Consider the following 14,407-nt stretch of genomic DNA (forward strand, 5'->3'; position numbering starts at 1 on the left):
TTATTTATTCGCTATGTGCCGTTTGCTCCACTTGCGCCCGCAGGCGGTGCCATTGCTCGCGGACCCCAAATCAGCGGCTCCCGCAGCGGCTGTTGCTGCTGTGACCGCTGTTGCTGTTGGGCCGAGTTGCGCTCGCTTTGCAGCGTGTTAAGTCAGATCTCGCCATGTGCACGGCACTTTTGAGGAAGTTTGCGACGCCACTACGTACCACAGCCCCCGTCCCTCCCTCCCTTACACATACACACGCTCATACCCAAACCGCCATTTCCCTCCCCCTCCCCCTCCCCCCTCCCCATCCCCCTCCCCCTCCCCCGCCCTACCCACCCATGACGCCGTCGTGCGGCTCCAGCACATCCCCATTTCCCGAAATGGTGAGGGTGGTGCTGGCGTCAGCCACCAGCAACTCGGCCTGGCAAATAGGGGAAGATGGACATACATACATGCATACTGAGAGATGTGCGCGCCTTGCAATAGCCTTGCAACACAACGTCCCCCAATCAGCAGTGAGTGCGGCCCCGCTACTGATCCGCGTGATAGCGTGGTGGTGGCGATAGCAATAACGACAGTGGAGGGGTTTCATGACGATGATGATGATGATGATGATGATGATGATGATGATCCGCCGGGGGTGACTGAGCGGGCGGTGTTGTGAAGTACCGGGTGGGCGGGTGTGTGTGTGGGGGTCCCCCCTCACCTGCAGAAAGCGCAGGGCCTTATCCTGACGCCACTGCTTGGCGAGCTCCACCGCCGCACGAAGCAGCTGACCTAGGTTGGATGGGCAGGGGAGGGGAGAGGGGGGAATAGGGAAGGGGGAAGGGGGTTGGTGTCATAACGCCACTCATACGCACAAAACACACACACACACACACACACGATGGTGTTGCCAAACGCCTTCTCCTTAATGAGGCCTCGCTATTCGGGTTGCATGTGAATTATGTTCCTGCTCTTTCGGCCCACATCATAATCTTTTTAAACTTTCCCTAACCTACCTCAACCCAACAAACCCCCTTAGGAATCAACTTCGCCACATACCCGGGTGCTCCTCTAGTTTCATTTCCAGCCGCTCCAGGAGGGATAACCCGTCGGCTGCCGTACCTGTGACATAGAGGGTGAGGAAGAGTGTGTGTGTTTGTGTTTGTGTGAGCGTGCGGGAGGGATCTCCAACACCGCCGCCTACAACAGTTGCGGATTCATGTTCCTGGCACGCACCTGCAAAGCCTGCGACCACACCTTCCCCTATCCGCCGGACTTTTCGAACGTTTGGCTTGACGGTGACGGTCCCAACGGATACCTGGCCGTCCCCAATCATGACTACCTGGATACGAAAGGGGTGCGCGCAGGGAAGGCGGCGGGTCCCGGGAAATGCAAGCGAGGGCTCTGTGAGTTTGGAAAAAAGGTAAACGAGGTTTGTAAGGTCACTTACCATATCATCCTTGCGGACACACAGGATTGTCGTTGCGTGCACCTCTGGCCGTTGGAAACTGCACGAAGCGCGTAAGCCATGCGGATTTCCGCAGTGGCTACTCCAGAGCCCAGCCCTGCTTGCACCTGTTTACCGTATTAAAAGTCATACTTGTTGAGAGCTATTTCTCGCACAGTAAAGCATGAAAGGGTGCACGAACTTAGCAAAGGAAGTGCATCTGTCGGACTACCAAAGGCTGCCTGTATGGTGACATACATGCATTCAGCAGCGCTTCGCTGCCCTGAGCAGTTCGCCGCAGCGCCGCGATGCTAGCAAGCATTGTAACGTTTACACCGTAATGTTCGGCAACTACAGAATCCCCAGAATCCCTATGACCCGGTGATCTGGGTCACACTATAACGATGTAAACTGTAAGCACGAAAGCAGTTTCAGTCGTCATGCCGCACGATGAGCATGTTACCTCGCTGAACCAAAACGCCGACAGTTTCCCAACACAGCAGTACGGTGGTGCTGCGAAATCCTTCCGTGCACAAACGAGTCGACGAAAATCAGATAAGGAAATAGATTGCATAGCAGTACAGTTAAAACACTGTTCTTGAGCTGAGGGACGTGAAAGCCTACGAACAACCATGATTGACGAGACGGCTGGCACCGGGCTTTGCCTCTGCCAGCAGGACGCCTACCTGCGTTCATTAACCACAACCGTCGTGAGGTGTGTCTCTTGCCAGAAGGGGTACAGGTACAGTAGATGTCCCAGCACGTGTGCCTCCGTACATGCGAGAGGGACCGCACAAGCTCTGACACTCCCTCCGGAACCCCATTCAACGCTCATTCTTTTGCCTCCCTTGAGGCTTCTCCCTCACACCGATGCCATCAAACCGATGCCATCTCGGCTCGGAGCACAACTACCACTTCCAACCGTCATCAATTGCAACGGTCGCCGATTCAAATCAGACCTGACACCCCAAGCGAAACGGCGTAGTCATCCTCAACCTCAACCCATCCCACACAACCCTGTGGCAACCCAACCCCCTTCTCCCCCCTGGCCCCTCTTGCCCCCAACTCCCGGCCGCAACTACCGACAGATGCTTCCCCGTCGAAACCCCTCCTCCTTCCCGCCACCCGCATCCACCTTTATCTGCGGCCGCTGCCAAAGGTGTCAGAAAAGACAACAAGGCCAAGGGCGGCTCCGCCAAGCCGCCAGGCTGCAGCAGCAACACCCCTCTGGTTGCGGAGGGACCGAAACCCGCGATTGCCGTGACAGCAGATGGTACGGCAACAGGCTCGTCGCCATCACCGCCATTACCGTGCAGTGGTGGGACCCCTGGCCTGGGCCGTTATGAAGTCTACCTGGCTGAGACGCCCATGTTCCCGGAGAGCGGGGGTCAACCCTGCGATATAGGTGCGTGGGCTGGTGGGTGCATTGAGGGATTGAGGGGTACGTGCGGCGGCCGTGGAGCGTGCGGTGGACGAGTTGTGTGTACGTATGTAAGTATGTCTATGTTGTGTGTGCCTATATCTCTGTGCGGTGTGCATGCGTGGTGCTCTGTATGTATGTATGTATGTATGTATGTGACGTGACGTGGGGCCGGTCCGGGTGGGCCGGTCATCATGATGTCTCAACACACAGGCTGAGGACACTACGGCCCTGCAATTCAACACAGCCCTGCGTGACGGAGTTTTCATTTGCCGTACTGAATCGTACGGCACGATGCACTATCGGTAGCATGTACATGTAACATTTTGGCCCTGCAATGTCCGTGTTACGTTGCAGGGCAGCTGTTCGTTGTCCCATCGGCCGATCAGGCTGTGGGGGTCCGGAGCTGGCCTGTGGTGAATGTGGTGGCGGTGATGTGGAAGGAGGTGAGCGAATTGCGGAGGGGTGCGGAGTGGTGAGGAGTGGTGAGGAGGGGTGAGGAGGGGTGCGGAGGGGTGAGGAGGGGAGAGGAGGGGTGAGGAGGGGTGAGGAGGGGTGAGAAGAGGTGAGGAGGGGTAAATTTGCCGATGTGGTACGTTGGGTGTTGTGGTGCACGTGAAGTAGAGCCACGTGAGTATGCTGAGTCAGTTACGTGGGTGTCTCTCCATTCTCTCTCTCTCTCTTTCTCTCTCTTTCTCTCTGTGCGTTGTTGTTGATTGTGATGGTGGTGGTGGTGGTGCTGCCCCCGCCCGGTCGTCCAGGGCGCCCTGTGCCACCTGACGGATGCCTCCCTGGAGCCGGGAACCCGAGTGGAGGTACGGTTGGACTGGCAACGGCGGTACGACCACATGCAGCAACACACCGGTGGGTCAGCGAGGCTGAGTGGCCGCCTGTTTGTCTGTCTGTATGTATGTATGTATCGCGACGTAGCTGCCGGATGGGGTCTCGTCCCCCCCCCCCAAGAACTGAGCCTCCCCCTTTTTCCCCCTCCTCTTGCTTCCATAGCCCCATTCCACCCTGCCACCCTCCATCCCTCTTTCTGCGAATAACGGTCCGCTGGTCGGCAACCCTGCGCCATAGGCGGCAACCCTTCTATCCCATACGCCATCCCGACCTCCTCCATTCTTGCATTTAATCCCATCGCCCCCAAGAGCAGCAATTGGTGCTTTGCTTGTGTCGGCAGTTGATCCCTTTTGCTTGTTGTTTGCATTGTCGTCATATGACTCTCCCCTATGACCTTCCCAAGTCGGTTCTGGCAGATAAGGTAACTTCTGGTAACTTCTTACATATTCCTCTCTGATGCAGTATCTGTCTGTCTATCTTCCTGTGAGGGGATATCCCATCTATCCAGGCTATCGACAGCTTGACTCGTCTGTGGTTCGTCGTGCCCCCCTCCCCCTCCCTCCCCACGTGTTGTTGTGTCCGGCAGGCCAGCACGTGTTCTCTGCGGTGGCTGATTTGTTGCTGGGTGCGGACACCGCCAGCTGGGAGCTGCATCCGCTGGACCCGGAGACCCACGGGTCGGGAGACTATGGATGTGTGGCAGTGGACCTTACTGTGCCACAGCTCTCTGCAGAGCAGGTTCGCCTCTGCCTATACATCTGTATGTCCGTCCGTCCGTCCCTCTGCCTGTCTGTCTGTCTGTCTGTCTGTCCGTCTGCCTACCTGTCGCGCTGTGCTCACTCAGATATCCTGATTTCAGGGCACGGAGGCACAAAGACATGATACGGGGTCCCGGGCGCAGCTTCCCCAACCCCCACCCCAACACAAACTACAGATATACATACTAAACACGAGCTAAAACACCTACACGGCTCCTCTCTTCCCCCCAACAACACACAAACATACGCGAGTGCGCGCGAGTAGTTGTTGGAGTTAGAGGCGCGCGCCAATGCGGAGCTGCGGGCGCTGCGTCCCGTGACCCCCCTGGTGTTGGACCCACGGGTCGCTGCTGACATGGAGCGCATGGAGGTGCTGCAGCGGGATCCCACGTTCCGAGGCCAGCTGCCTCCCGCAGACAAGGTGGGAGGAAGCGAGTGGGGGAACCGAGAGGGGAAAGCAGGAGGAGACGAGAAAGGGAGTTCTCGGGTCCCTGAAGAAGAACCGCCACGGGCGTATTCAGACGTCAAGGCCCGCAATGTGGAGGTGGGGAGGAGGTCAGCTGGAGTTGAGAGGGCTGGGAATCATGGGGAAGGGTTTCCTGGGTATGAACTCCCCCCCCTATTTTGTAGGGGAGAACTCCCCCCCACGTGTAGCTGTGGGCCGCCGTGGGCATTGCCGTGAGCCACAACCTGCGTATAGCCGAAGCCTCCTCCTTCCTCACCACCTCACCGGCGGTTGTGTCTCAATCTGTTCCACCTCGTGATCGTGTGCCCTTCGTCCCGCCTCCTTCGTCCGGCCGCTAAAACGGTGTTGTGGATGTTAGATCAAGGGTGGCAAGGTGCGGCTGGTGCACGTGGAGGGGCTTGACGCGAACGCGTGCGGAGGTGAGGTGAGGTGGGTTGCGATGGGTTTTGGGGAGGTGGGACAGCCAAACAAACCCCTGCGTGTGAGCTTCATCCCATACATGCCAACATGCGCCCTTCCACGTATAACCCTAAATCGCACACACCACCATCACCACCACCACCACCACGACAACACATCGTATCCCCAGCCCATCCCCAACGGCCTCGTTGACGTACGGCGGCAGGCACCCACGTGCGCAGTACGGGTGAAGTACAGGTCCTCAAGGTGGTGGGCGCGGAACGCACCCGGGGGCACACGCGGGTTCGTGTCATGTGCGGCGGACGGGCGCTGGCAGCGCTGGCGGGCTGCCTAACGCGAGAGGCGGCACTCACAGCCAAGCTGACGTGTCCACCGGTGAGGGCTTTAAAAAGTTTTCAAAGTTTTTTAGGGTTTCATTCAAAGAGGATTCAATCAAAAGGAGGTTTTGGATGGGCCTTATCTCTACTGGTGGGGACTTGAAGGGAAAAGAAGGAACGGAAAAGAAGGGTTAAGTAGGCTTAAGTTAGGCTAGGGGAGTGTGAAGGAGAGGGAGGCTGGGATATCCAACGTCGCTGTTTGTTCTTAAACGACGACGCAACGCCATGCGGGTTGCCACAGCCTCGAAACGCGTGTTGCTGTCCGGTACGGCTGCACCACCTTCCCAACTTCCACGTCCCCCGGTGGGGTCCGTGTTCTTGCCTTATGCTCGTATGCCCATCGCCCCCCGCCGCCCTCCAGTCCTAACACCACAAAAGATGTCGGTAACGTAATGGGGGTTTATCCTGGAACCACGGGGTTCCTTGACTTCATCGGCAGCAGTTTCGGGTTTGGACGCCGGCACATGATTTCCCCCCTCCAGTTCAGCGGGTGGTCTCCTGTACTCCGCCCACTCTACCCCCCGCCCGCCCGCCGAAATCACCCTTCTCCCCAGTGGCGACACGCCGACATGGTGGAGCTGCTGCTCAGGTGTGAGTGGGTGTGGATTGGGTAGGTGGGTTGGGTATGAGAGCTGGGCGGGTGAAGGGGGTGGGAGGCAGTGCGGCTGTTGCACATCCCCAGGTGTTAAATGACGGCGGTAGTGGTGGCGATGGCGGGTGGCTTGGCGGCGGCAGTGGAGAGAGGTCGAGCAGCTCCCTCACAGTGGGCGCGACGCGTTCCCCGTCCCAATGAAGGCGCGGCAGTGGGCCCCCAACCTATCGGTGGCCCAATGGGCCCGCGCGCAGCCCACAGGCGCCCTTTCAGCTGACGGCCCCGACACTTCTTGCTGGAAGGATTCGATGATGCCGCTGCCTTGTGGGAGCGCACGCTCCCAAAAAAGCCAAGGACCGTTAACGGTTCCGCTAACCGCCGTATTGCGTTGGCGGTTTTTCGGTTGGCTCCAGGGACCGCCGCGAGGGCGCCAAGGCCCGCAAGCTGCTTGCGGCTGAGCTGGCGGAGCGCCTGGGGCGGGAGCTGGCGCAGGACGGCTTTGCTGCCGCAGCTTCCAGCTCGGAGTCTGCGTCTCTTGGTCTGGGTGCCCCTGACCGCCTGAGCTGGGCCGTCCTGCACCGCCCCGCCAGCGATCTGGACTTCCTATCGCTGGTGGCGGCGGCGGCGCTGGAGGCGGCTTCGGAGATGCAGGTGCTGCTGCTGACCACGGACAACACGGATCCCCAACCTCAGCAGCAACGGCAGCAGCAGGTGGCCTCAGGAGATGGCAAAGGTGCATCAGGAGTGGAGGACAGGTGAACGGTGGAGAAGAGGGAAGGGGGGAGAAAGCAGCGACGTGGTTTGGTTGTGCAAGGAGAATTGATTAATCCTCATGCTGAGGACCCCTCGTCGTTGCTGTCGCCTTTCCTCCCTTGTCCTCTTACACCTCCCGCCATTACCAGTTTACTACTAGTACTGCTACTGCTACTTTTACGCCTCCTATCTTTCCCCCCTTGGGCCCCTCCTGTTCGCGGATGCCCAGTTTGGAGGTGATGTTTCTTGTGGCTGGGCGGCCTGATCTGGTGAAGGTGATAGGGCCGAGAGTGGCAGAGGCGCTTGGGGGACGAGGTGGGGGCCGACCCGGCAGGTAAGAGGAGGGGATAAAGGTGGGTAAAGGCTGGAAAGAGGCTGCGATGGATTGGGGTTCGGGATGCATCGACCATTTCTTAGGAAATGTATATAAAGTTATTTAAAAATTCGTCAGCATAAGAGGTTGGTTTGTTGTTTGGCTGGTGACGTTAAGTTCAACATTTTGAAAAAAATTTGCTACTATGTAGCATATGCCGTAAAGATTGAATCGTTTATCGACTCTACAGGTTGCAATTGTCCATCCGCCTGCAGCTCATAAAGTTTATCAAAGATTTGATAACATTCCTCGCAGGTTCCAGGGCAAAGCGATTGGCTTGTTTCGATTACCGTCGGCTGTCCAGGCATTCAAGGAGGCCGCGTCAGCCGCACAGCCGGCTTGACGTTGCATCAGGAGGACGATAGCCCGCTTAATTCCTGCCTGTTACCTTTTTCAGTGTGCCTGCGAGTATTGGCATATTGTGCAACTTTTGTGGGCGGTTACGTGCGAAGCGGATGGCGTTTCTTTTTTCAACCTAGATCCAGCGTTGCTGTTCAAAACGGTGACTGCCGTACCCGATGCGCCTGTAGCGTTCGCGAACCAGAGGGCTTGCTGTAAGTGACTTTGGGTGCGTCGTTGGCCGTGTAAGGGAGTTATACTTGATTGTTGCGCCTCCTATGTAAGACATCTTTGGCAACAATCAGTCGCCCCAAGCATGTTTCCGTAGGTGCACCTTCCTTATTGAGTGAAATTGCATTTCCTTAAGAACTTTCACACGCATACATATCCTAGATAACCTGTGTACCGACAGTTTTATATAGCGCTTCGACAGCAATCAATAGGGAGAAGAATGCCGAGAATTTGCGTGGCGGCCATTTTCACTCTTTTATTCAATGGATGCTTTTGGTCACTATCTGAGGGGACTCGCAACGGTGCATTTATTGGCTATCATGAAACGCAACGTGAGTTGAGTCATACTTCCTCCATTGTAATTTAGCCCGCTGATAAGCTTTGCTTTTACGTAGGTTCTAAGGCTAAGGAGCAACAAAGGGAGTTCAAAGTCAAGATATCATCATCATTCGGGGAGGCAAGTCCACCACGCCTGCCTGTTCCCTTTTATCAAATTTGGCCTTTTGGGCACGCTTTCGTGCATGAATGCTATTCTTAAGTTGACTTGATGATGTGTAAATGCTTACGAGGCGTCATCGTTTCTACTGCCGCGTTGATGATGAACATAATCCGCTAGACGCGGATTTTGCAGGGTGTGGCGTTGTTGCGGCAAAAAATACACATGTTCAACATTGGTATATTTTTACTGTGCGAAGAGTGCTTTCTGGTTGAGTCATCTGGGTCCTCCGCTCGCCCTACTGCCGCTCCTTCCGTGTCCACGCTTTTCACTATAGAGAAACTGCTATGCATTCATGCAAAAAGACTTGTATAGAGTCACATGTCACGCCAAAACTACCATGTCGCGAGGTTGCTGGTGCTAGGCAAGAGGGCCGGGCGATCTCCGCGATTCTACTACCACGCGCGAACCTTCAACTTGTTTCCTTCTGCTGTTCCGACCATCTCCATATGTACCATCTGCGTGTTCTTGCAGTTCGTCATTAAACTGCGACCAGACCTGGCGCCCGACACATGTCTGCTGGTCTGGGAGCTGGCGCAAAAAGCCAACTGCCCCGGCTGCAATTTCTACCGCCACGAGCCAGTGCCGATGGTGGGTCTAGCGGAAACGGGCGGCCGGTCCCCATCCCGGCCTTTAGGCGCCAGGTGTCTGTTGCCACGCACCCGCGCAGCGGCAGAGACCAGTTTTTGTTTCCCTCCGAGAAATGCCCTGATGGCTGGTCAGGGTAGCGCAGGGCGCTGGAGCACAACAGCGAAGCCATCCTTTCGTAAGGAAAGGAGACTGTGCCACCACCATCCTCCTGCATCGTTGATTCTGGGGCAGGACAGGGACAGTCATTTACGCGGACAGGGACAGCCATTTACGCGGACAGGGACAGTCATTTACGCGGACAGGGACAAAAGAGACACAACAAGGGGTGGAGGCTGGAGGGTGGTGGCCTACAGCGATGCGGCCTTCACGCCAACCCTGGGGGCCCCCTCCCTACTCTCCCCCCCCACTGATTACCCCCCTCACCCCCAACCCACATCTAATCCCTTTCCTCGTCCCTGGTATTCCCACCTCGTCCCGCCGTACACGGAATCTACATCCAGAACTGGGGCCAGGAGGGTTTCTACGGTCCTCCCTACGCCCTGCTTCAGGGGAGTCTGCAGGATCTGGCTCGGCAGCCGCCCTTTGAAAATGCACAGAAATTGCAAGTAAAGTGAGTCGAGTCGCCCATGTGTGGCTTTACATTACCTGAGGTCGCACCACGTGCTGCCTCAAATCATCTAGCCGAGCAGGGAGTCAAAAACCACCAGCCAAACCACCACATCATGCACCACGTCACGCGACGCCGCATCGCGCAAGTAAGCGCCGTCATGTCGCGGTTTTTGAGGGACAGTGTTGGAAAGTGACCGACGCTCGCATAGCAGTGAATGGTAACAGCAGGAATAGGATCCGAGGGGTCCGTGGCGCTTTGTTAAGACTAACAGACAAGGTTTGAAAGTGCGGTTGGGTGGTGCGGTCGGTGAACATTACCAGTGCATTCTGCAACAAAGCAGCAGGTTCCGGAAGTAAGGATGGTGGGTTTGGCCCGGGGACGGGATTTAATTGGGGAGGGCGCTGCCCGGTGCTACTTTCCTGCATTGCCCATCCTGGATCTGCACCTTCCGTTGCACCTCTTACTTCTCCTGCACGTGCGCCACCCGCGCCACCCCCGTACAGCCAACCCTTTCCAGGCTTCAATTTCGCCATTACCCACCGCTCCCACGTCCTTAACCTTATCCCACCCTTCCTGGCCCCTTCCCTTGTTCCCACTCCATCCCATCACTGCACCCACCCTAGGAAGGGCCACGTCTGCATCATCCCCAACTGCAAGGAGTTCTTCATTGCCACCGCGGACCACCCGGAGTGGGGAGCCAGCCACACCATCTTTGGGGAGGTGAGGGCTGCTGGTAGTGACGGCCAGGGGCACGGGTACAGGGACCGAGCCCGATGGGCCCGAGGTGGGGCGAACGCCATGCCCCCCCAGCCCCCCGGCTAGGTCGTAGGGCAGTGATGGGTTTAAATTAAGAGGGAGTCTGTGGGTTGATGGCCACCATCCCCAGGCAACGTGCCTTGTGCTGCTCGGTAGGAGCGGGCGACGGGGCTCGTGAGTGAGGGGGTGTGAGCTTGGAGGTCATATGAGGGTTAGGTGAGGTCGTCTGTGAGAGCTGTATCGTTTGGTTTTTTTTTTGCGACCCTCTTTCGACACCAGCACAAGGCGCGCTGCTGCTGCTCTTGCTACCACTACTATTATTTGTATTGCTGCTGCTCCTGGTGATGCCGCTATATTGGTCATGTCGCTATTCGTCATGCGGCTGCCTAGACTCGTTCTTCCTTGGCCGTCGTTGCGTGTAACGCTGTTGCGCCTGCAGGTGGAGGACCTATCCGCGGAGCCCTCCTACCCCTTTGAGCCCTTCCACACCGCCACAAACAGCGACAAGATCACAACTCGCTGGTTGGACAACGCATACGCCTTCAACCTCACGGCCATTGAGCCCGTGGCCTTGCCAGCGCCGGCGGCCTACACGCACCTACAGCTCCATCAGGGGTTACAGCAGCAGCAGCAACAGCAGCAGAAACAGCAATCAGATGTAAGACAACAGCAGCAGCATTTGCTGTTGGACATTCTGCCTGGTATCAGCCCGGGGGTTCTCCTGGACAGGATGGAAGCCTCATCGTGATGTGGAAATGGATGTACAACTGGTAAAAAGTGCGCTCCTTTTTGACTGAGTGAATGAACGAATAAATAAACGAACGGATTTTATTACTCTGCAGTTGCTACGGGGGGTTAAGGATGGAGTTTGTTTTGTATCCTTTAAACGGGGAAAGATCATAGCGCACATAGCGATGGAATCCCTGCTTGTTCCGCCGACCGTCCTCTGGGCGCGTGCCCAGCTAGTCATGTCTTGCTGGAACGGACTGGTCTGCTGGAATGTCGAGGGCAGCGACTAGCGAGGTGCGTGTGTGTTTTCTTGGCTAAGAAGAAGGGGGGAGTCTCGCCCTGTGGGGTCTGTGGAAGACGGAATGGGGATCTTTGAAAATAGGCGCAAGGAAGCCTCCTAGGGGTAAGGTTTTCAAAGTCGCCTGTGCTTGTATTCCATCATCTGCTGCCTTCGTTCCTTTCCCGAGGTGTCGTGAAGTCGTGATTTGTAGCAGGAGGGCTCGGCAGCAGGGTGTGTGAGGCGAAGACGCCAAGTACGGAAGGGGCCATAGGAAGAGTTGAAGCGGGCGAGAGCAGTGGAGTTGTTGAAGGGGGGAGGAGGAGGAGGAGGAGGGGTGTGGAGGATGAAGTTCCTGGTTTTGGGGGGTGTTGACGATGTGGACCACACGGTCTCGGGGACTGGGGTGGGAGGTTTTGTCCACGTATACGTGCTGTTAACCTGGCTCCAGAAGGCAAGCAGATACGCTGTGGCGTGCCCAGCAGCTGCCCAGATCTTGCCCTTGATTAGCTTGTTGGCGCGCAGAGCGCCCTGCTCTTGGGAAAAGGCTGAGAGGGCGCCTCGCGTGCGAACTTGAGAATTTGGCTGATTGATTCAGGTTTTGGAATTGATGGAGGGCTGGGCCAAGCCTCTCCATCCGCGTATTGAGGGGGGTCTAGGGGATACTGATCGCGCGCCGCCAACTGCGGCCCCGTGAATGCCGTGAATGGGCATATACTTTGGATGGTGATGCGATTACGCGGATTTTGGCGACTCTTGTCGTCCTCCCTATTATCCACGGGATATTATCCACGGGGTGCGCGTGTGCCGTGCTAGGAGACCGAAGTGTGGGGTTCTCTTTCGCCTCGTCTCTTTCGGCTTTTCAGCGACCTATGGGGGTGGCCTAATCCTTTCGTAGTGAAAATTGCTGTCGATGGCGCCCCGCCGCGGAGGAGGAGGGACGATACAGGTGATGGCCCCATGTTGTGTTGATGCGGCCACCTAGTCGACTCAAAAGTTGCTAGTGATAATACTTGTGTGATGGTGGCTTTTTCCTGGAAAGCCAGGTCCTTTGTGCCAACGTAGAAACACGCCTGGGTGCCTGTGTTGAAGAGGAGATGGCCACGTAGGTAGGGGGCGCGAGGCTCATGCGGCCGATGCCCACGGGGTTGAGCCTGGGCAGTGTGGGACTGTGCGGTGTACTACATGTCGCGGGCTTTGCCCAGTGCGAGCGTCTGCTTGTTTCGTCCGTTATCAACGTACTTTTAAAGGGGACCGCCAGACGCTCAATGGCCCCCCTCTCCTTTCTTCTGCCGGTGGAAAATGACCACCGCGGCCGTACATACTGTGAACTATATGAGAGCATCTGGATGCGCGCACATCGCTATTCATTAATTTTTGCGATGAGGGCTCATGGAGCGAAAATAGTATCTGTTTGTCTGGGGGAATTCTCACGATTGACATCAAATGCACGGTGTATGGGTGATGAACGCTACCTTCAAACACGTGTATCCGTGTACGTGTGTGTGTGGGGGGGGACTGTGACTGTGTGTTTTAGGGCCCAAGAGAGAATCCCAATTGGCACACGTACTCATTGTTTCACGGACGCGACGAGGAAGTGTCCCTTTACCGTTGACCGACGGGAAGCCCATGGCAGTGACCAAGGCAGTGATCTGGTCGCACCAGGTCGCACTGTTGTTGTGGGTTGGGGCCGTGGGTGGAGTAAGTAGGAGTGCTGGCCATTATGATGCACAAATGGCCCAATTGTTCCCTTCCTCCCAGCGTGCCCAGCTGTTGGCTGGTTGGCTGCTTTCCCACCATCTTTTGGGGGTTTGTGGCGAGGGGGCTGCATGGGGTGAGCTCTTGGGGTTTCTTTCGTGCGGGCTGTCATGAGGCAGAAGGGGGATCCGCTTCTGGCGAGGCGAGATCTTTGCTCGGAGCGCTTCGTCATTTTAGGTGGTGGACGGAATGCGCAGCCCGCGACCCTTCCCATACAGGTTGGGGCCCCCTGTGATGATGACATCTAAAGGACTTCAATCGTCGTGTTCATCGGTTTGTTTGCGCGATGCTCCTACCAAGAGGGATGCAGTAAGGGTCAATTTTTTGCAGCCTCGGTACCGCGCGGTTGTCGACCGAACGCAGCTCACAAATGTAACTTGACCTTAGGGCCTGGGCCTTTTCCGTCGGACTGCTAGTGCTGTTGCTAGGACAGGTTAAGTGAGGCTGCTTAAAGTTAGGAGTTAGGGGATTTGGAGATGCAGGTAGGCCTCCAGCATTTTAATTGTATTGTATTGTGGTTACAGTATTTCCGCCGCCGACGCGGCGGGTGCCCTCACGAGCCGTGAGGCTCCAGAGCACGCTGTTGACGCTCATCAAAAACCTCAGTAAGGAAAGTAGCGATTTTCCTCGGATTGGTATTAAGAAATACCTTGCGCATATCAGTATCTTCAACGTTAATCAGAAACCTATTACGCAACTCAGTATACGCCTCACACTCCATGAGCACATGGTATTCATCCTCAACCTTACCCGACGTACAGACCTGACACGTACGGCACTCTCTCGGCCTATGGTGTCCTTTGTTGACCTCCAAAGGCCAACAACAAAGACGGAATTTGGCAACCATACGCAACTGGTTGGCCGGCAAATAAACACGCAAATAGCCTGTGGGATCGGAGCCCTCTCTTGCTGGTGAAGGGGAGCCCATCCAGTTATGATACCTGCAAAGCGAAACCCCTTTACCTTGGAACACACGCGGATCACCCCCTTGGCTGAACTGATCCCAGTCACTTAAAAGGAACGCAGATAACCTCTCCAGAACCTCACCCACTCGAATCAACTGAGACGAGTATACATCTACCTTCTGAGAAACGGAGTCACACGCCGGCCACTCATGGCCCAACCAACGCAAAATGATGAGCACTTTAGACGACCAGCAATCCACTTGAGATCAGACAGAAGAGCCAGACGGAGATCA

The 14,407-nt window shown here is 56.4% G+C and overlaps 2 protein-coding genes across 2 annotated transcripts in view; one reads left to right on the forward strand and one right to left on the reverse strand.

Moving 5' to 3' along the window:
- Window positions 1–1,426, reverse strand: part of VOLCADRAFT_92617 (uncharacterized protein) — a gene marked incomplete at both ends in the record, with an annotated part of 6,678 nt that extends 5,252 nt beyond the window's left edge. Inside the window, 5 exons of the mRNA XM_002952035.1 lie at window positions 325–409; window positions 695–765; window positions 1,033–1,095; window positions 1,210–1,315; window positions 1,424–1,426. Of these exons, the coding sequence (XP_002952081.1) occupies window positions 325–409; window positions 695–765; window positions 1,033–1,095; window positions 1,210–1,315; window positions 1,424–1,426 (328 nt within the window). The remainder of the gene's footprint in view (window positions 1–324; window positions 410–694; window positions 766–1,032; window positions 1,096–1,209; window positions 1,316–1,423) is intronic.
- A 626-nt stretch (window positions 1,427–2,052) lies between these two features.
- On the forward strand, window positions 2,053–11,193 carry VOLCADRAFT_92618 (uncharacterized protein; the record flags this gene model as incomplete). Its single annotated transcript, XM_002951964.1, has 17 exons — window positions 2,053–2,135; window positions 2,509–2,825; window positions 3,198–3,286; window positions 3,602–3,704; window positions 4,270–4,421; window positions 4,707–4,862; window positions 5,266–5,336; window positions 5,549–5,702; window positions 6,259–6,293; window positions 6,710–7,051; window positions 7,279–7,364; window positions 7,638–7,743; window positions 8,282–8,324; window positions 8,963–9,079; window positions 9,580–9,689; window positions 10,193–10,409; window positions 10,885–11,193. The coding sequence occupies 17 exons, from the start codon at window positions 2,053–2,055 to the stop codon at window positions 11,191–11,193; spliced, it is 2,490 nt and encodes an 829-aa protein (XP_002952010.1).
- Window positions 11,194–14,407: the final 3,214 nt, after the last annotated feature.

Source organism: Volvox carteri (genome assembly GCF_000143455.1).
Source record: "Volvox carteri f. nagariensis unplaced genomic scaffold VOLCAscaffold_27, whole genome shotgun sequence".
Classification (NCBI taxonomy): domain Eukaryota; kingdom Viridiplantae; phylum Chlorophyta; class Chlorophyceae; order Chlamydomonadales; family Volvocaceae; genus Volvox; species Volvox carteri.